Genomic DNA, 20,061 nt, shown 5'->3' on the forward strand with positions numbered 1-20,061 from the left:
AATGGTTAAAAGAAAACAAATCCAGAAACAAAGGTCTGATGGCTTTTTAGAGAAAGGCAGACAAATAAACAGCTATACTGAATATCTATATACAGAGTTTAAAAAACTCGACAAAAGCCAAGACAGACAATAGTTGGCAGGCTGCTCACCGGAACTCTGCTGGGAGTATTAAACACAACCTCTTTTAAATTCTTCCCGGGAATTATCTGAGCCAGCTCCACGGGCAGCTCATGTACAATCATGCTTTTGTTTAGGCGAGACTGCAAGAGTAGAACAAGTATAAACTCTTGCTGCTCTCATTCAGTGTGTTCCTCTGCGATTCTATAGTTATGATGCAGAAGAGAAGCATTTCTTTTGAATTAAAAAGCCACTTAAAAAAAATCTAACATCCAGCAAATCAGCTGTAGCTGCAGGTCCTCATCCTACAAACTGTGCCATGCTTAAGTATCTGGAATTTCCCTAACGCCACACTCAGAAGAGGCTCTGGGCCACAGAGATGTTAACATTCATGGTGGTATCTTCTGCCAGTCCGAGTGCTATGGAAACATGGCCTTGTGCCAGTGATTTCAGAAGAGCACTTTAGGTCTGACTGGTTTGGGGAAAAAAACCCCCACAAACCACCCCCCCTTCCACTGGGCAAATATCTAGCCTGACCTCTAGTTCAGGAGGTACCAAAAGGATTCCTGAGCTTCGCGAGCAGTTGAACTCTTTTGTCTGCAAAATACTGGAAAAAAATAGGAGGGAATAAAGCAGCACAAGGGAATTTTCAATGTTACAACGAAGTTACTGATTTACCTGAACGTATCCCATCACAGTAGCACGAAGCCTGGAGAGTAGCACGTGTCAGGGAAGTAATATCTGGTCTTCAGGTGGGTCTCCTGACTAAGAGCATGGGCAGCAGCCCATTTCTTTTAATGTCATTATTCAGTGAGGCAGAATGAAGTTATATATTCAATTTGCATGAGAGGGCTTCTTAAAAGAACAGTTTGCAGTCTTTTCTAGGAAGACTACAGCACAACTTAACTTGGTGTTTAATTGTGTCTTTCTTACAGTGGAACAAGAATAGATAATTATAATACCAGAGACCCTTCCAGGCACTGTGCCCCACTTTTCAACCACTGAAGTGACTCCAGTTTGAATTCTACAAATTCTGCTCTACATAATGCTGAGGTATTGCTAGCCAAAGGAAGAAGGCAGACACGGCCATGAAATTAAGAGGGAAAAATCACAACAGTGTTGTCAGCAGGGGAAAACCAACTTCAAAAAGGGTTCAGGTGAAAGGAAGCAAGAGAAGAATGGCATTACTTATTTATCTACTGTGTTACGTTCAGTTAGTTACAGATCACTACGTAAACTCAAGTGACAGAAACTAATCTCTCTCTTATGAGAGTCAGAGCATGAGTTCCAAACTCAGAACGACAGGAGGCACATTCACAACACATTGAACACCACCACTGGGAATTCACATCTGAAGAGACTTGTGCTGTACGATGTCACCCCACAGGACATCCAGTTATTGCTTAGGTTTCTTATTCAGGCAAACTTCACGGGCCTTGAACAACAAGAGCTCTGCTTGAGTGAGTTTAATTCCTAGTGCTCCTGGCTGAAGGTAAGAAACACGTATTGCATCAAAACCCACAAAATCCTCTAAGTCCAAAAGTGTTTTGTCTCTGACCAAAATTCCTGGTTATGAGAGGTAAGTTACAAGGAGAATTCTCTAGGAACAAGAAACATGGGAGGATACTGGGAGAAATAACTAGGACTGGAAGCTGATACTGATTTACAAGAAGGAACAGCTGAAATGACATACTTGGTTCACTGAGTATGCCAAGCTAAGAACATCAAGCTAACATAGTACAGAATTTTACTCAATAAAGTCCCATAATCAGTTGACAACAGGAGGAAAACATGAAAACAGACAAGAATCAGATCAAATACTTTGTTCAAATGAACAGTGGACTGTGAACTGGCTGAAGGGAAGAAGCCAGAGAGTTGTGGTCAGTGAAGCGGAGTCCAGTTGGAGGCCTGTATTTCGTGGAGCGCCTCAGGGGTCAGTACTGGGGCCTGTATTATTCAATATATTCATCAATGATTTGGACGAGGGAATAGAGTGACTGTCAGCAAGTTTGCTGATGACACCAAGCTGGGAGGAGTGGCTGACACGCCAGAAGCTGTGCTGCCATCCAGAGACCTGGACAGGCTGGAGAGTTGGGCAAGGAAAAATGTAATGAAATATAACAAGGGCAAGTGTAGAGTCTTGTATCTGGGCAGGAACAACCCCAGGTTCCAGTGTAAGTTGGGGAATGACCTGTTAGAGAGCAGTGTAGGGGAAAGGGACCTGGGGGTCCTGGGGACAGCAGGATGACCATGAGCCAGCACTGGGCCCTTGTGGCCAGGAAGGCCAATGGTACCTGGGGTGCATTAGAAGGGGGTGGTCAGTATGTCAGAGAGGTTCTCCTTTCCCTCTGCTCTGCCCTGGGGAGACCACACCTGGAATATTGTGTCCAGTTGTGGCCCCTCAGTTCCAGCAGGACAGGGAACTGCTGGAGAGAGTCCAGTGCAGGGCAACAAAGATGCTGAAGGGAGTGGAGCATCTCCCGTGTGAGGAAAGGCTGAGGGAGCTGGGGGTCTGGAGCTGGACAAGAGGAGACTGAGGGGTGACCTCATTAATGTTTACAGATATCTAAAGGGTGAGTGTCAGGAGGATGGAGCAAGTAAAATGTGCCAGTAAAATGTGAAAATTAGAAGGATTTTATTGACTGGTATGTTCTTCCTGAAAACTCATTAAAATGTACAAACTGGACATTCAGTAACTGATTTGTACATTCTGTATGTTACACTTATTCTTGCAGCCACTTTAAAGAGAGAATATTATTTTCACTGACAGGATGTTCACATCACTGAAGACACCAAAAGTGTTGATATATTATAGTCTAAAAGTGAAACTAAAAATAGAACCAGACATAGTGGTACATACACTGCTTTATGCCAATCCTATTGACTCAACATGCGGCAGTTTCACACATCAACTTGTAAGTACCTACTGTACAGTTAGTGAAACACCCGACCAAGCGTATGTCTGAAGTCATGACTGCTTATTAAATTAAACCCCTTTTCCTAGACTTCCGAGTTATTTAGAGAGATAAGTGTATTTAACTGAACTTGAATCCCTGAACAACGTTCAGAGGATCATGTCTTGTCAGCATCTCTTTGAGAACCGTGGGTCATACTTCAAACAAAGTCTGTAAAGAACTTCACAAAATTAATTTCAGGTGTAGATATCTATACAAATGTGTGATCAGTTTCAACAGGCTTCAGAGTCCTTGCCAAACAGAATGCCCTATTCTCTGTCCATACATTATCACCTGGCAAACAGTATTATCCCCAGCGAATGACTGCCTGTTTGTATAATAAATTTAGAGCTACTTACTGATTTCAGACCTGCTAGAACAGCTCAGTGTATTTTAGAGCTGCCTGAGGGCTTCAGAGCTGATTTCAGAACTCCCACGTGTGTTTTTAAAATCTGCAGTCATTATAACGCTACACAAAGGCCATGGCAACTGTAACACTCCATTCTGCTGCTGTTACTGAACACTGGGCACTGTCTATAGAAAATATATTAAACACTGTATGCCATACTTCACCTGAGGAGCTGTCTCAGACAGGAACTTATGTCGTCTTTGTACTTGTTTTCAGTTAACCAACATTTTAAGTACAGTCCTGTTTTGTTTTTTTCCTGGCACAATTATAAGAGTAAAAGGTCATTAGATTCTGAAGAAAAGAGGTCTCTTTTATAAGCTTAATACAGTACTTTTATATTTCAGACTATGATATACAATGTATACCATAAATTAATTTAAGACAAATACTTGTCACTTTATCTATGTAGGCACAAGTAAATCGGTGACTTTACTGAAGCGGAGAAATCTTCAATGGTATCATGATTCTGGACTCCATTTCCTGAATAAGGGGCACTGAAAAAAAAATTGGGACAGGGTTTAATTTCACTAACAGATCATGAGCAGTTCTGCACACTCAGTTTGAACAGCTATCATTGTCTTCATATTACTCTCCTAAATAGCGCATGCCAAGTCATCAGTAACCACCAACATTCCTGTAACCAAAGCATAACAGTTTTGAGAACAAGGGATTTTTTTTGAATATGATCTGTCTGCTCCTTTGAAGACAAATATTTCTGTTCCTTTTCACCATAATGAAAATTATCTTACGTTTTTCTGGTATACTTCCTTTGAAATGTACCCTATGGAACCAAAATCTGACGTGCTTAGCATACTTCTTTGAGTTTTGTAATGAAAGCTGTCTTTGATCTCAAAGATCTCCTGCCTTCTAGTTCCAAAGTCTAAATTCCCTGTTCAAAGGAATGCATTTAACAAGGCTCCTGTATTTCATGAAGTATTAGTTGCAATGATTTAATACAAAGATAAATTTCACTATTGGCTCCCTAAGTTTTTGGACATAAACTTAAGCATTTACAGAAATCTATTCTTTTACAGGAGAGGTTCTTGTATAAAAATTTACTATTAACATAGCAATTTTTCAGCAATTAGGCAAATTCTCCAAGTTTGTATAATCAATTACAAAGTTCACTTTAGGGCTTAGTGAAATGCTCCTCGTTCCCCTTACAGTGGAGGAACTGACACACAGACACGCACACACCAGAGACGCAAAGCTTTTTATCATTATACAATGTATTAAAGAACAAAAAATGATGGCAGGCACAAAAGTCTGCCTCCAGCATTCCACGGAAGTTAATAGGTTACCTGTGTAATAGACAAGCTCATCCCAGCCAGGTTTATTCCACGCAGCATTCCTTATATCTTCTCTGGTTTGGAGATCTTTGTAAGCTGGTGAGGGAAAACAAGCACAAAGCTTAGAAGTAACTCCTTGTCCTTCTACACATGAGTAGCTCCCTTAAAAGTATTCTAGGACATAATTAGGAGGCTGCAAACACTGGGAAGGAAAGAAGTCTGAAGCTCTTCTCCACAAAAAGGAAAAGCTCCCAAACCAACGCAAACAGAAGGAACTGGGGAAGAGAGAGAATGTCTTAGATGCAGGTAAGACAGATAATGCAACGGAGTAAAGCTCCAGATTTCTAATGCTGGAATATTCTGAATTGTCGAGATATGAAGATAATACTGCACATTTTCTAAAATAAATATTAGACAATCAGTTTCTTCAAGCTGAAATAACTCTAACATGCGGAAAGTAGCTAAGCATTTGTGGAGACTAACACACAGAGAAAGCCAAAACACCACAATGTAGTAATGTAAATAAATGCTTGACTTTCCTTTTTGTAGGTGAGGTATATGTGATGCTTGAAACTAAACCGTAAAAACCTGACTTCAGCATGAATGGGGATGCAGAAAAGAGATGGCAGGACAGGGCTTGTCATGTTTCTGTTACTGAAAGCAAACAAGCAGTCCCTAATAAGAAAGGGCCATTAGACACTGTACATAGAAACAGAACAAAACATGAAACGTTCACAGATGCTTGCTTGCTTGTTTGAGAAATAGTTACCTACACAAAAAATGAAGGAAATCAACACTGTTGATGTAAAACAAAAACAGTCTTTTAAGACATTCCTTTGCCTTGTGCAAAAGCCTCATCTCCTGGGCAAAGTCAAAAGTCTGTTAGGGGATGGATCAGTGAGGAAAAAGCAGAGAGTGCAAACAAATTTACCCCAAAGATGATGAACCATATACAGCTGTCCAATTTGTGAGAAAAATCCTCCAACCGCTTCATTGTTATCCTGTCGGAAACGAATTGCACGAGCCCTACAGAAGAGCAAAGCAGCCTTTAAAACCAGCAGATCTGGGTAAGAAGTGATAATTGAAAGGAAAGCAGAGTTGAAAGGAAGCACAAATGTTAAACAGCATTTGCAGTACACTTCAGTAATTAAAAATGAGGAAAAAATCCACAATACACTGATTTTAAGCACTAATTAAAATATACCTATATATCTTATTAAATGAGATAAGAATAGAGGCTTACAGTTTCACCAGACTGTGCATTAATAACTTTTTGTCTTCAACATTAGATCCGGTATAACAATAAATGCTGGAACAGTGCAGAGTGGCAGCACATTTTTACAGCAGGTTCTTCTAAAACTAAATAATTGAGTTGCAGTCATACCGTCTTTGTCACACTCATAGATTATGTAGTAGTAGAATCCATCTTTTTTAACCAGGTGGACCTTTGCTATGCAGCTGTCCCATGCAATACTTTGTGATTAGTTATGTAAATAAGGTCAACATCTCTTTTAACTATAAATCTGTTGCACTTTCTAAAACAGATTGGCTACCACTACAGATATGCCTATTTAAAAAAAATAATCTAAATGCAATTGACAATACTGATGACAACACAGCATCTAACAACCCAAGTCCTCACCTTTGTTGCAATAATTGAAAATACTCCAAATTATTTAACTATCAACCATTAGAGCTGCATGGACTTAGTGAAGGTAAACTGAAAGAAATACACACTGGTTTTAAATAAGATAAAATCAGAAGCATATACTCAAGAGAAGGCTGTCTCAAATGCTTTTAATCTATGTATTAAAACACAAAGGTGCTGCTGATTAGGTTTTCAAGAAGCCAGAGCAGGAACACCCAGATGAGGTTACACAGGAAGGTGTCCAGGCGGGTTTTGAATGTCTCCAGAGTAGGAGACTCCACAACCTCCCTGGGCAAACTGAAATCTTTTTTCATTCCCCTCAGACTGCAGGATGCAGCTTCCTCCCCATCTGCCTGGAAGATCAGCAGTGGGTAGTAGTCCGTTGGGTGCACCAGGTTGGGGAGCGTCCTGGTGACGTCCCTGATCTGGGCTCCAGGTAGACTGCACACTTCCCTACGATAAGGGTTAACTCTGCAGACTGGGCCCTCTGTGCCCTTCAGAAGGGAATTGCCTACTACAATTAGCCTTCTTTCTTATTTGAAGCAGTCTTGAGAAGTCAACTGCCTCTTTCTAAGTGACCTCGTAGGTGAGCCTTGCACCACATCCTCACCTACCTCCTCTTCAAGATCCAGGGCCTCAAATCTATTACGGAGGGGCACCTGGGGAAGCAAAGCAGGTAGGGAGGGGGGCTGCCCACGGCCCCGAACTAAAATCTGCTTCCAACCCTCTTCGTCTTTTCTGTCCCCTACCTCTGCCCGACAGCGACAGGGCAGGGGCTGCGTCAGATCTACTTCCTCTGCCTGACAGGGCAAGGGGTTCATCACCTTTTGGGGGGTATTCCCCTGGAGCATCTCTGAGTGGCACGCCAGGGAGTTACTCCACCAGTGGGTTTCCTTTTCACACTCCCTGATGGTCCTCAGTGTCTCAATCTCCTCCTTAAGCTTTGCAACCATGCTGAGCAGATCTTGCACCTGCTCACACCTCACACAGGTGGGATGCTGGCCATCCTCACCGGGCAGCAGCAGGCTCTGGCACTCCCTGCAGCCAGAAACCTGAATAGCCACGATTCGGGGCAGACAGTCTGTCTGAGTTGCTACAGTCTTCTTCAGACAAGCTCTCTTTCTGGTCAAGACCACGGTTGGCAACAGTATGAAACAGTGGCAATAGGTGAGAGAGTCTAACTAGCAAAAGTGACAACCTCTACACCCTAGTGCACCACCCGCTGCTGCAGCACAGCATGGGTGCTACTCACCCGCGTCACAAGCCGACTGCCCCTTCCAGCACCTGGTGGGCAGCGATGCTTTGCTGCCTTCCCGAAGGCTTTTTCAAGAGGAGGGGCGGGGGTGTGATTGCCCTCGCCACAGTAACGCCCACTCCGTGTCAGCTGCTCATGCAAGGGCTGCTGAAATTGTTTCTTCTATATTACAATCAAACTAAAAGGGTTAAGTGAAGGAAAACCAAACCACAGAGCCTATGATGTTGTTTGCACACAGATTTCCTCTTTTTTTCCCTTGAAGTATAAATGAAGGGTCAATAACTATCTTACAATTTGCAGAATTACAGAAGCAGGCCATTCACTGGGTGACTGAGCTGCTTTGCTACTGTTCTGCTACCTCCACTTCTTCAAACATACATCTCTCCTATAGAAGAACACAAGTGCTAAAGCAACACTTACCAGTAATTTCCCCACTCAATCATGGTTCCGGGCTACAAAAACAAAACAGACTGTAAGAACCGTAGTTTAAAGAAAGTCAGAATATTTGGACAGTTTTCACAACATTTACACAGGGAAAACACTGTTTATTAACAAAATCGCTTCCTTCAAGCATTAAGCATATTATAATCATCTGTAATTACTTTGTTTACTTACTGTATTACTTCTAAGTCATTTACCTGAAGTTTCCTTCAAATGAAAACAGGCCCTACAGATATTAGTACCTTGTTGGAACCTGTCTTCATTTTGGACCCCACACTTTGAGAGCAACAATGACTCAGACATCAGCTCTGATAAGAACCACATTTCAAAGATGAGACCTGTTTTCCATCTACATTGTATAAACATCCTTGGAACATTTAAAGAAAAAAACATTTGAACATAAAAAGAAACATTAAACTTACTCTAAGCTGATAGGATCTCAGTTCATAAATATTAGGCCCTTCTCTGGGAACAGGTTCATTCCAGAAACTGAACTCCAACAATAATTGGTTCTTGCGTGAGAGAAGCATGTTACCTCTTTCTTTGCGAAACTCTGTGAATTCCTAAAAACAACGTGATCACTGTCAAACTGTGTATTTTGTCTCAACAACAAAAAGCAGTTTAACGTACAGTGGCTTAGATTTTTTTTAATGCTACCTTGAGGTTTTGGGACACATGTTTCTAAGTTTGTACAGGAAGTGACGAGATATTGAACTAAACACGAGTATCCAAATATGCAGTTTTTCTCTCTGTTCTCTTGCAAGTAAAATAACCAATTCTAACAAAATCAATGCATATTACCTTATTTTGACGGAGTTTACTCATGACCTCATTAAGAGCTGGATAGCCTCCTTCATATCTCCACAGATGAACTGAAACAGAAAAAAAGGAAGGTTTTCAGGGATGTCACAGACTAATGCTAAATCTTATGGAGTATCACAGTATCAAATGCTCTTCATACCAGAGAATTATACAAAAATAGAAGTCAGGTAGCAGGTTTAAAAATAGATTTTCTTTAAAGAAAGCACTAGACATTTGAACATTTTAATGGAATTATCTGATTTCTGAAAAGGGCTCTTTTGGAAATTTGCAATCTGCTCTGAGGATAATGGAGATTCATGAAAGGACGTTTGTTGCCATGCTAGTATGATATGATGACTTTACATGACTAGTTGAAATTGAGATTCTATTTAATTGGATGATTTAACTCCAAAAAAGTGTTTTATACAAATTTAATCTAAGAGCAGAGTGGCAAACTTTTTAGTTCAGTAAACTACTCAAGCACAAAGAGCAACACACTTTCTGTAGGACATGAAAAATGGGCAACAATATTTCACCTCAAAGAGTCACAATAGCTGTTTTCTCTCGTCTAAAGCAGCCCTGTGCCTTTTTCAAGAGAGCGGACTGGACACTAACGTAAGGCCCTTCACTATGATAACAAATTCATCCAGTGCACCTGCTTCTGCTGTCTTATCCCCAGGGCAAATTTGATAAATCCAGCTAATATTAACACAGCCTGGGCACAAGTACTGAACAAGCCAAAACCCCATAATCTGCTTTATTACACTGCTAGAACTGTTGCAATAACATTTTCCAGGCAGGCTATGGATGCATTTACAAATACGGTCTGTGTTAATATGTTACAAAAGCAACGAATGAGACTTGGCCAAGATATTCTCATTTCAATTGTCTTCATTCCCCAATTGCCCTTCAACTTCTAGAATTGTTTCTCAGATGTTTTTTGGTTTATCTACTGTTATTTCTTTGCTTTTGTTCAGTGTAAATATTGCAATATGCTGCAAATGCAGGAAAAATTAATGTGGACATGAGTATATTTTTCTGTAACAAGGCAATGACGTTGCTGCTAATAAAGCTCTAAAAATGGAGCTACATAACAAATATCACCACACCACTCTGCAGTCATGGCTTCCCATTCCTTCAATGCCCAGAGCCTAGGAAATTTTTCAGGTTCTCTCTCTACACCAGACTCCTTGTAGTTACCTCTGGAGCAGCTCTTCAGTAATTTCAAGTTCCCACATATGTTCAGTCTGCATAGTCAGGCTGTATCCATACATGAACAGAAACATTTTCACTTTCCTCCAGTAAAGGCCTAGCTTGTTGTTGAGTTTACAATGCAATCATTTTTTCAGATGGCACAAATGATTTTCATTTCATTATCATACAGCAATTAAAGTATCAAAGTCTGAGTATAGCTTTTATACCGGCCAATGCAAGGTAAATCTGTCGGTTTGTTTGTTTGGTTTTTTTAAGCCTTTGCCTTCACCCTAAATATTCAGGAACGTGATCTGTGCCTGCAAAATAGCACAGGAACAAATTTTACAAGCATTTCCCCAAACTGTTAATATACCACCTGGAAAACATGAAAGTGTATTAACAACCGGACAAGTTTTAGGAATTAATGCTTCACTGTAAAACTCAACAAGACAAAAAGCAAGCACTGTAAATGTTAATAAGGCTACTGATAATTGATGCACACACACCCTCTCTGTATACATTGCTAAAGGTTTACTGTCAACAGAGATGATTTAAAGAGAAGAAACCTGCCAAGCACACGGTTCACTTGTATGGTTTTACATTCTGTTGTACTTCTATCTCCTACCAGCCTGATCTTGCTCTCCGTACCACGTGTTCCAAGTCCCCACCAGTGCACATGGGTAGTGTTTTTCTTCATGAATCTTTGGCAGCACCTCTTGACTTGAAAACAAGGAATACAGACACTGTGTTGCATTTCCTCAGGGAGGCTACAGTTGATATGTATAACAAATCACCACACGTTTATCATTATGGTATAAAAATTCACAAGCTCTACTTTTCAGAAGAGAAAGCCGAAATGCAAAATCTGCTATACCAGGGGAAGGATAGCGACAAGACTACGTAAATTTAAGGTAAGCGTTACCATTTCTTAGACTGTATGACAAATACACAGCATGGTAGAATTCTTTCAATGCAATAAATTATGTCTATCACCTAAAAGGCTACCCAAAGCATTAGGAAATTAAACATCAGGATGGCTTACCTAAAGAAAATGCAGCTTAACTACATGGGTGATTTGCTTTCAGAAAAGCTTTTCTTTATCAAGGGAGGTAGAATATCCAAAAATAGGGAAGGACAGTCTTCTGTACCCATTACAACGCTATTAATTCTGTTGAGCTGAATGAGTAAAACCAAGTATTTTGATAGATCAAATGACCATACTTCATAGTATGCAGCCTTATTGCCTACTGCTGTTTCAGAAAGCGGTCTTAGTTGGAGGCAACTTACCCATTAAAGCAAACAGTGAAACTGCCTTAAAAACACCTCCGACACAACATTTCTGTTGGAGTGTTTCTAGTATTTCTAACATTTTTTTTCAAACTTTACGAGTGACCTACATTAGCATTAGAAAATTAAGTTTTACTGATTGCTGACTTGGTTAAGACAGCTTTCATTGCACTGTACTCTGATTAATACATCAATTAGTTAGGTTGAACTTTGCCTTTTCATATTTTTCCCTGAATAATTACCCCTCTTACTCGGTTTGGCTCAAGGGTAATGAGTCTCTACACACTATCAAATAATAGGAACAGGCTGGTCTGTGGCTGAGTCATTAGATATGAGTTTTTTCTCTTCATCCTTACACTGACTTTCCAGACAACCTTAAGCAAATCTCATCACCAATTCATTCCTCAAGATTTTTCACTATGTAGTGTAAATAATATGACAGAATGATTTTCCAAGCATGTTTCACCATTGCTTCATTTTTGCAAAACATAATTAGATCCTAGAAAGGCAGCTTTAAACAGGAATGTTAAATTATTGCAATAACCCTAAAATGTATTTTGTTGTAAATTACAGAAAAAAAACAGCCAGAGATTACCTTGGAACACCATATTTTCCCTTTTTAAAAAGAACTGCTCCTAATTCTTCAGAAGGGGTCCTTAACCACTGTGATTATTCTAACTTGATATAGAGTAAGGAATTAACCTGAACATCTTGAATTTAGGGAGAGGAGCAGAGGAAGTTCAGAGAGGCTTAGTTTTTTTTTTAATTACTTCATTCTTAGTTTTTTTTCTTCCCCAGAATACTTGAATTTGGGTTTGTTTGGAAAGTATAAATCTAACCATACATACTTCATCTGATTACTGTCAGCTGTTTCTTTCTCTGCTGTTGTCTCTTTCCTTGAAAATAAAAGCTTCTGCTTTCACTTGACATTTATGTAGCTCACCAAATAATGCAGGGAAATTGTTCCCTGTCTTGTATAATTGGACATGTTTATATTAAGCTTTTAAACAGCAACCTGGATGAATGCTAATTGTGCTCGTCTGTGTAATTATTTTTTTAAAACAAAAAAGCTAAAAATACCTTATGACTGAATGTTATTCTGGTGGATTTCTGTGTTTGCATAGCAAGGAAAACAGTTCTGCATTATCTAGCCCCATTTCAAAGCTGAACACACGAAGGCACTGAGATGTCATTTGACCTACTCGTGGCTGTACAGCCAATCAGTAACAGAGCCAAGGACACGAACTGGGAGTTGTGAACTTCTCCCCCACCCTGTTGGTGTTCTCGCAAATACAACACGCTTGTAAAAATGGTTGCAGTAGGGTATCACTATGCTAAGAATGTTTTATTTAACTGACAAGATGGTCACTGCCAGTGAGAAAGAGCTATTGTTGGAAACATGTGAGGCTCACTATGTTTCCAAATTTAAACATACAGTGGACTGCAAACTGGCTGAAGCGAAGAAGCCAGAGAGTCGTGGTCAATCGGGCGGAGTCCAGTTGAGGCCTGTATCTAGTGCAGTGCCTCAGGGGTCAGTACTGGGGCCTGTATTATTCAATATACTCATCAATGATTTGGATGAGGGAATAGAGTGCACTATCAGCAAGTTTGCTGATGACACGAAACTGGGAGGAGTGGCTGACACGCCAGAAGGCTGTGCTGCCATCCAGAGACCTGGACAGGCTGGAGAGTTGGGCAGGGAAAAATGTAATGAAATATAACAAGGGCAAGTGTAGAGTCTTGTATCTGGGCAGGAACAACCCCAGGTTCCAGTATAAGTTGGGGAATAACCTGTTAGAGAGCAGTGTAGGGGAAAGGGACCTGGGGGTCCTGGTGGACAGCAGGATGACCATGAGCCAGCACTGGGCCCTTGTGGCCAGGAAGGCCAATGGTACCTGGGGTGGATTAGAAGGGGGTGGTCAGTAGGTCAGAGAGGTTCTCCTGCCCCTCTACTCTGCCCTGGTGAGACCACATCTGGAATATTGTGTCCAGCTGTGGCCCCTCAGTTCCAGCAGGACAGGGAACTGCTGGAGAGAGTCCAGCGCAGGGCAACAAAGATGCTGAAGAGAGTGGAGCATCTCCCGTGTGAGGAAAGGCTGAGGGAGCTGGGGCTCTGGAGCTGGACAAGAGGAGACTGAGGGGTGACCTCATTAATGTTTACAGATCTAAAGGGTGAGTGTCAGGAGGATGGAGCCAGGCTCTTCTGGGTGACACCCAATGATAGGACAAGGGGTAATGGGTTCAAACTGGAACACAAGAGGTTCCACTTAAATTTGAGAAGAAACTTCTTCTCAGTGAGGGTGACAGAGCCTGGAACAGGCTGCCCAGGGGGGTTGTGGAGTCTCCTACTTTGGAGACATTCAAAGGCCTGGATGCCTTCCTGTGTAACCTCATCTGGGTGTTCCTGCTCCAGCGGGGGGATTGGACTGGATGAGCTTTTGAGGTCCCTTCCAATCCCTAACATTCTGTGATTCTGTGTTTCTTGAAAAGGTGGTTGTTCTGGCTCCAGAGCAGTGATTATGTAGGCAGAACAGGATTAATATTTCTGTCCTTAAGGTAATAAAACTAAAATGTTGCTAATTCATACATTTTTTGGAAAACTCACAACAGTACCATTCCCTTAGGAGGATATCGCCCCAATGAAAAGATCCTATCCAAGGATTTGCAGAGTTCTTTAAGATCTCGGCAACATTACTTCTGTAGACGGATATAGATGAGAAAGTCAACCCCATGGCTTTTAAAATCTCCTTGAAGTTGTAATTCAATTGAACAGTGGCAGATGGCTTTACTTACCAGTCATCTCTCCCTTCCTTCCTACATACAGACAATAACCACCATCAGCACATTCCTACAGGGCAGCTGGAATGGGACATGCTGGGACACCAGGATCTACCTGCACGGACCAGCAACTGGGGGACAGCTAAGGGAAGGGGGAGAGCTCTCCCAACAAATGCCACCAACATTTGCACAAAAGGTATCATCCTAAATTCCAGCTTAGGAAATGACACCTCCAAGAGTGAAGGCAGATGGTGAACTGAGTGAAGTATCTTCTGCCATCTCTCTCCAATTTTATTATCTATTTAACACCATACCATGAAAGTAAAAGGATTTTTCCACCTCCCTTCTAAATAATCATATTAGCCAGTTTTCAGAAAAGCTTGCGATCAAATCAACATATCTAGAATATGAAAACATAATACGCACACTTACCAAAGCTTGTTGTAGGCATCTAGACATTCTGGTTTTACATTGTGAACTGAAACAACAACATTACATGAGAAATGCAGGAAAAGAATAAAGACATGGTAAAGGTAAGTATAAAAAATATCACTCACTCTGTAGTTTATACAGACTGCTGGTCTCCCTTTTGGCTAGAAGGTTGGAGTGAGCATCTTTCCTTGGATCGACTTTGCGAACAAATAGCGATTTTAACCAACTGTCTTCACGAGGTCTGCTAGCTGAAGATCCCAGCCCCCTACATATTAACAAGTACATTATACTGTCACTGAGGGTGTCCTAAAAATGCCCACAATGCAGAGAAGGGTGCAATCAAGTTTAATGCAAACACTATCATAACACACAGTTACACATAGGTCTGTCGCTAAAACTTTTCACTGAGCCACTCTCTAGCAACATAAAGATTTCCCCACTGAGATTTACCTCCTCACAAACTATTTTACTTGATCCAGAGCTGAACTGTTAACCATATACTACCCACTTTATTCTTTGTGCACATGGCAGGGGATGGGTGGATGTCTGCTTTTGCTGCCTATTTATCTTCTTTTTAATCGTGTCTTTGCTCAAGAAGGCTGGGTCTGTCCTGCACACAGACGAGTAAAAAAGAGCAAAAAGACAGTGTGCATAAGGAAAAAATTGTACTGTGTAAACAGGAAAGTAACTGCCATATGTTCCTATGTTGCTTAAAGGTAGCTCTGAAAAGGGAGAAAGTTTAATAGTGCATATTTCAAGAGAAAAAATATAATGAAAGTCTAATATGGGGAAAATTGCAAGTGGCAGGAAACAAACAGCCTGCAAATATTTCAATTCCAAATTGTACTAAACAGGGGTACAGATCCCCATTCTTTGTACATTCACAATTTCCCTTTCTTTGAAACAGAAGAATTTCACTGTCTTTTTCAATCTAACTTTTATGCAGTTTCTGCAAGTGCTCTTCCAAAGTACCACCACTTCCTTTTACACCACAGAGTACACAAAACATTACAACTGATACCTCTCATTTTAAAAATGTGTTAAAGGAATCAGTTGTCTCTTTTCCAGCTGGCAGAGGACCCCTCAATCACCAAAAATACATCAGCTTTCTTGTTGATTTTCTTTGAGAAAACTATCCTTGTGAACATGCCTGTCTGCATTACACAAAAGCAGTTCATTCTAGCAGTGTTTTTCAACAATCAACCTCTTAGTCTCAATGTCTGAAAATAACACAGTGAACTGGTTTACGCTGTGGAAGCGGGATGGAGGAAAGGAAAAGTATTTGATAGCAGAGAAACAGTAACAACCAGCAGCACAAGTGCAGCCAAGATGACCTTCAATGTTAAGAAGTAACTGGTAAATACCTTGTTGGTGTATTTATTGAAAATGGTGCCTTCTCCAGTCCTACGCAAACACACCAACTTGTTGCTGTGCTGAAAGCTGAGCAGCTATTCCTGAGCACAAGCATTTAAAGGGCGTTCCATGATAAGACTGGTGCTGTTATAGAATAAAGGGCACGTAGCTGCCTGGAGCTGATCGCGGCTGGAGAAGATGAGGCCCAGGTGGCTGCAGCTGAGTTGTCATATCTACAGCAGGTGCCACAAGGAGCAAAAGCTGTCCCAGATGGTTAAACCCCCCTGCATAAATCCAAGTTGTTTTAAAAACCTCCCTTAAATTAAGTGCTCATGCTCACTGGACAGCAAAGGGGGCTTTAGGAGACAGAACTCAATCCCAGGCCTGCAGTGCTCATTTTTGCAACTCAAATGTGTAAATTGCCATTTTCTCTCCTTTATTAAATGGAGTTAGCAAGCTAATATTTAGAACGCTATTCTATGAGGACTATTGCTTGCAGCAAACTTTAAGGATAAAAGAGACAAATAATCATGCTGGGTTTTTTGTGAACCAGCTTTATCAGCAGCCAGAGTAAGCTGGAGTTACAGGGATAATACTGAAAAGCAAATTCCTTTGCTATTAGGAGAGTCTCATGACTTGAATGTTAAACTGCACCTAAAACTGGAGGTATATTTAATTTTCAATACAATGAAATGAGTAATACTTTACATTTATGTAAAATCTTCTACCCAGCTATTGTGGAGTTCCTCACGAACAACTGACTAACAAATCATGACTATCCATCTAAATATATATATTCTATGTATAATAAAGAATGGTAACAGCTGAAGTTCAATAGATAGTGCACCAAATCTGAGATACCAGGGCCTTATTTTTAATCCATGCCCTTAGAGAAGTCCTGTACTACCGGTGTCATTCTAGACACCCACAAATCAAGAAGCCCTGAACCAATTACTAATTCACTTGTGTGGGCAATTCTGTACCCAAGATTAACCCTGGAAGAGTAGGAACTAAATTCATGTCCTTGGGCTTGCAGTTGTGAACATCAGTCTCAAATTAGTTCAAAACTAATCCATCATCTAAAAGATCTATTTTAAACTAACTTCTTAACATTATGTCCCACAATATTATAATAGCTGTTCCAAGTAAAACAGATATTGTATTCAAATTGTTCCAAAACTCAAATACCACTAATTAGTATGTGAATATACAAATAGAATTAATGTAGACACACTATGTGGAATTACCATCACAACTGACAACTTTTTATGTTCTGGGAACAATACTTTAACTCTCTTTAATGTTTTCATGCAATCTTCTAAGGCACTGCTTGTCTTTGCTAGTCAGTTCTTAACCTACAAGTGTTACCTATGGGCTTGGCTTTCTTGCTGTAAATATTGGGCTGTGAACATGAAAATATAACACTGAATAGCTTGCCTAAATTAAAAATGATGGTGAAACACTTCTATCCCACTTAGCTTCTGCTTTAGAACAAAATATAAACTGGGTGGGAGATATCAGGTCATATATTTAAATTCTGTAGAAAACCATGTCTGCCTGCAAGAAAAACAACTTGTCTATAATTTACTGTTTTTGATTTGTGGTCTAAACAGACATCCAAGTTTATTAACTAAAAAAAAAACCCAACAAAACATGCACATAAAATCTCACAACATATCGTACACAACTCTCCCCATCCCTGTTTTAAACAGCTGCTTGCAGTGATGCCTTTTGTCTTGCAAAAGGGCTGCTGCCCATTCTGAGGCTTGAGACAGCAGCTTTCCCTGTTTCAAAGAAAAGGAGGAGAAAAAAGTGTGTAGACCCATCCGAGCTTGGCCGATTTGGTCTCCAACACCCAGGTAGCACGTGCATCTGCTGCCTGTATCCAAGCCACATGTGTGCACATCTGTACCAAGAGCTCTGTGTGTGCCCCTGCCACCCAAGTGGGATGTCTGACCCTTTGCACATCACACACGCGGGAATACAACCATCTGCACCCCAAAACTTGATGGATGTGTCTGTGCATGTGCCCTGACACCCCTGGGGTCGCACACATGTGTACACACATGACAGCTCCTACGGGAAGTGTGAATATGTGTGCCCTGACACCTGAGGGGCATGCACACTCGAGGGTCCATGTGTGGCTGTGCACGGTGAAGGCAGGAGGATGCTGGTGTGCGCAGCCATGCAGCCTGACACTGGGGGAGATGGGGATGTTTGGTATGGTGCAACCTGGCACCATGAGTGGTTATGTGCCCTGACACCACAGGGTGTTGTTGAGTGTGCAGCCACACCCCCCAGCACCACAGGCTATGAGGTGCAGGCTGGCTGTGCACCCTGTTGTCTGCTGGAGTTGGGATGCAGAGTAGCTCTACACCCTGGAGAGATATTTGGGTGCAGAGCATCCATACACCCCAGCACCAGGGATACGTGTGTGCAGGGTGGCTGCGCAGCCCGACACCCGGCGGTGAGTAGCCGTGGGCTGTCTGTGCAGCCCGAGCCCCGGACGGGCGGCAGGGACCGGCGGGCACCCAGCTCTCGGCGCGGCCATCACCCCCCGGGGGCGGACTTGGGGACGGAGAGGAAGGGGCCGGCCTTGAGGCCCATGACCTTGAAGGCCACCCCGAGCAAGTCGCACTCCCCGCCCCACGGGAGGGCCGCGGGCCCGGCCCGTCAGCTGCCCCGGCGAGCGGGGCGCCATTTCCAGTCAGAAAAGGGGAGGGGGGGTGTCTACGCGGCGAGGGGAGGCGCGGACAGCGTCGGCTCCGTCTCCAGCCTCCCTCGGCGGCCCTCTCCCGCCCGCCTCACCCCCTCAGGGCTCACCTGAGGGCCAGGCCGCCGCCGGGCGGGAGGCGCGGGACAGCGCTGGCTCCCACCAGGCTCCGCCGCAGCAGCACTCGCGCCGCCATCTTGCTCCGGCCGCCTCCCTCCTGGGCCGGCGCGGGAGGGGAGTGCTGCAGCGGCCCCGCCGGCCGCCAGGGGCGCACCGCCCGCAGGGGCAGGCGCGCACGCGCAGATCGCCCCAACCCATGACCCCCCCCGCCTGCCCCGGTTTTGGGGTGACCCCAGCACTGGTTTGGGGTCTGACCTAAAAGGCCCACTAAATAAAAGCCCAAGCATTTTTTTTTTTAAGATGATTAATGATGATTAAATTTTTCACCCCCAAAGAGCTGAAATGCTTTCTTTGCACCATTCCAGCTACAGCAGTATTTAATTAAAATTCAGTTTGGCTAAACTGGTCGTGTGTGCTAGCATCAAACCCTTAAATTACTTGAAATTAAGAATAATTAGGCTAATAGTTACAAGACAATTCTAAAAGCAACCAGCCAATAAACACAGAAAACAAGTTATTAGCAAACCTTGCCTAGAATTTCTACAGAGGATTCAAGTTTATATCACTTCACTATGCTACTTCCATCACCATTTTATGACTTATATATCAATGCTCTGTGAGAGCAAATCATAACACAATGTGCTTTAACAACAGTACATTGTGGTCCTCTTTAAAAAAGTTTAACCTACGATTAGCATCAATCTTTTAAACAAGTTACTATACAGTTCAGACCATGAACATGTAGTCACATTTAAATCTGACAGCACATTGGGATCGTGAGCAACCCTCTAAAAACCTACCTGTGAAGTGAAAAAAACTGACAACCTTCTGTGATGAATCAATCTTGGAGGAAAAAAAAGACATTTTTTCACAGCTACTCAAGAAAAAAACTACAGGCAATACCAGGAAATATTTACTTCCCCAATTAGATGTGGATGCAATTCATTACCCAAACAGGAAACTTTTAATATTTCTTATAATATATGTCTATTAATAGTTATTAGAACACTCGTATCGCACATACTGAGGGTGAAGCTCCTTTACTGCCTGCTTGGGTAAATCTGAAGCGCATTTTCCAGAGCGTGGGGCCACGTTCCAGCCAGGGTCTGGTTTCTCTCAGTCTCTGCTGGGGATAAAGTTTCACATTTTACATCCACCCAAGCAGGAGGCAGAGCCCAGATTTCCTTCCACTTCAATAAGGGCCTTAATCAGGCAGCCACAGTTACTGAGTAATTTACATAAACCTAAACCACCTTGACAAACGTATCAA

General features: G+C 42.1%; 1 protein-coding gene and 1 long non-coding RNA gene across 2 annotated transcripts; one reads left to right on the plus strand and one right to left on the minus strand.

Annotated features, from left to right (window-relative positions):
• Positions 1-2,735: 2,735 nt before the first annotated feature.
• NIPSNAP2 (nipsnap homolog 2) lies at positions 2,736-18,947 on the minus strand. The gene is made up of 10 exons (XM_065037041.1): positions 18,782-18,947; positions 14,731-14,870; positions 14,606-14,651; positions 10,734-10,828; positions 8,915-8,985; positions 8,536-8,676; positions 8,093-8,124; positions 5,701-5,795; positions 4,782-4,865; positions 2,736-3,974 (listed from the first exon to the last, which is right to left on the minus strand). The coding sequence occupies exons 1-10, from the start codon at positions 18,865-18,867 to the stop codon at positions 3,910-3,912; spliced, it is 855 nt and encodes a 284-aa protein (XP_064893113.1). The 5' UTR covers positions 18,868-18,947; the 3' UTR covers positions 2,736-3,909.
• On the plus strand, positions 4,937-14,357 carry LOC110358523 (uncharacterized). Its single transcript, XR_002413002.2, has 3 exons — positions 4,937-5,075; positions 10,951-11,019; positions 14,220-14,357. It is a non-coding gene; the product is annotated as an uncharacterized LOC110358523 (long non-coding RNA).
• Positions 18,948-20,061: the final 1,114 nt, after the last annotated feature.

The sequence above is a fragment of the Columba livia genome, chromosome 20 (genome assembly GCF_036013475.1).
Source record: "Columba livia isolate bColLiv1 breed racing homer chromosome 20, bColLiv1.pat.W.v2, whole genome shotgun sequence".
Classification (NCBI taxonomy): Eukaryota; Metazoa; Chordata; class Aves; order Columbiformes; family Columbidae; genus Columba; species Columba livia.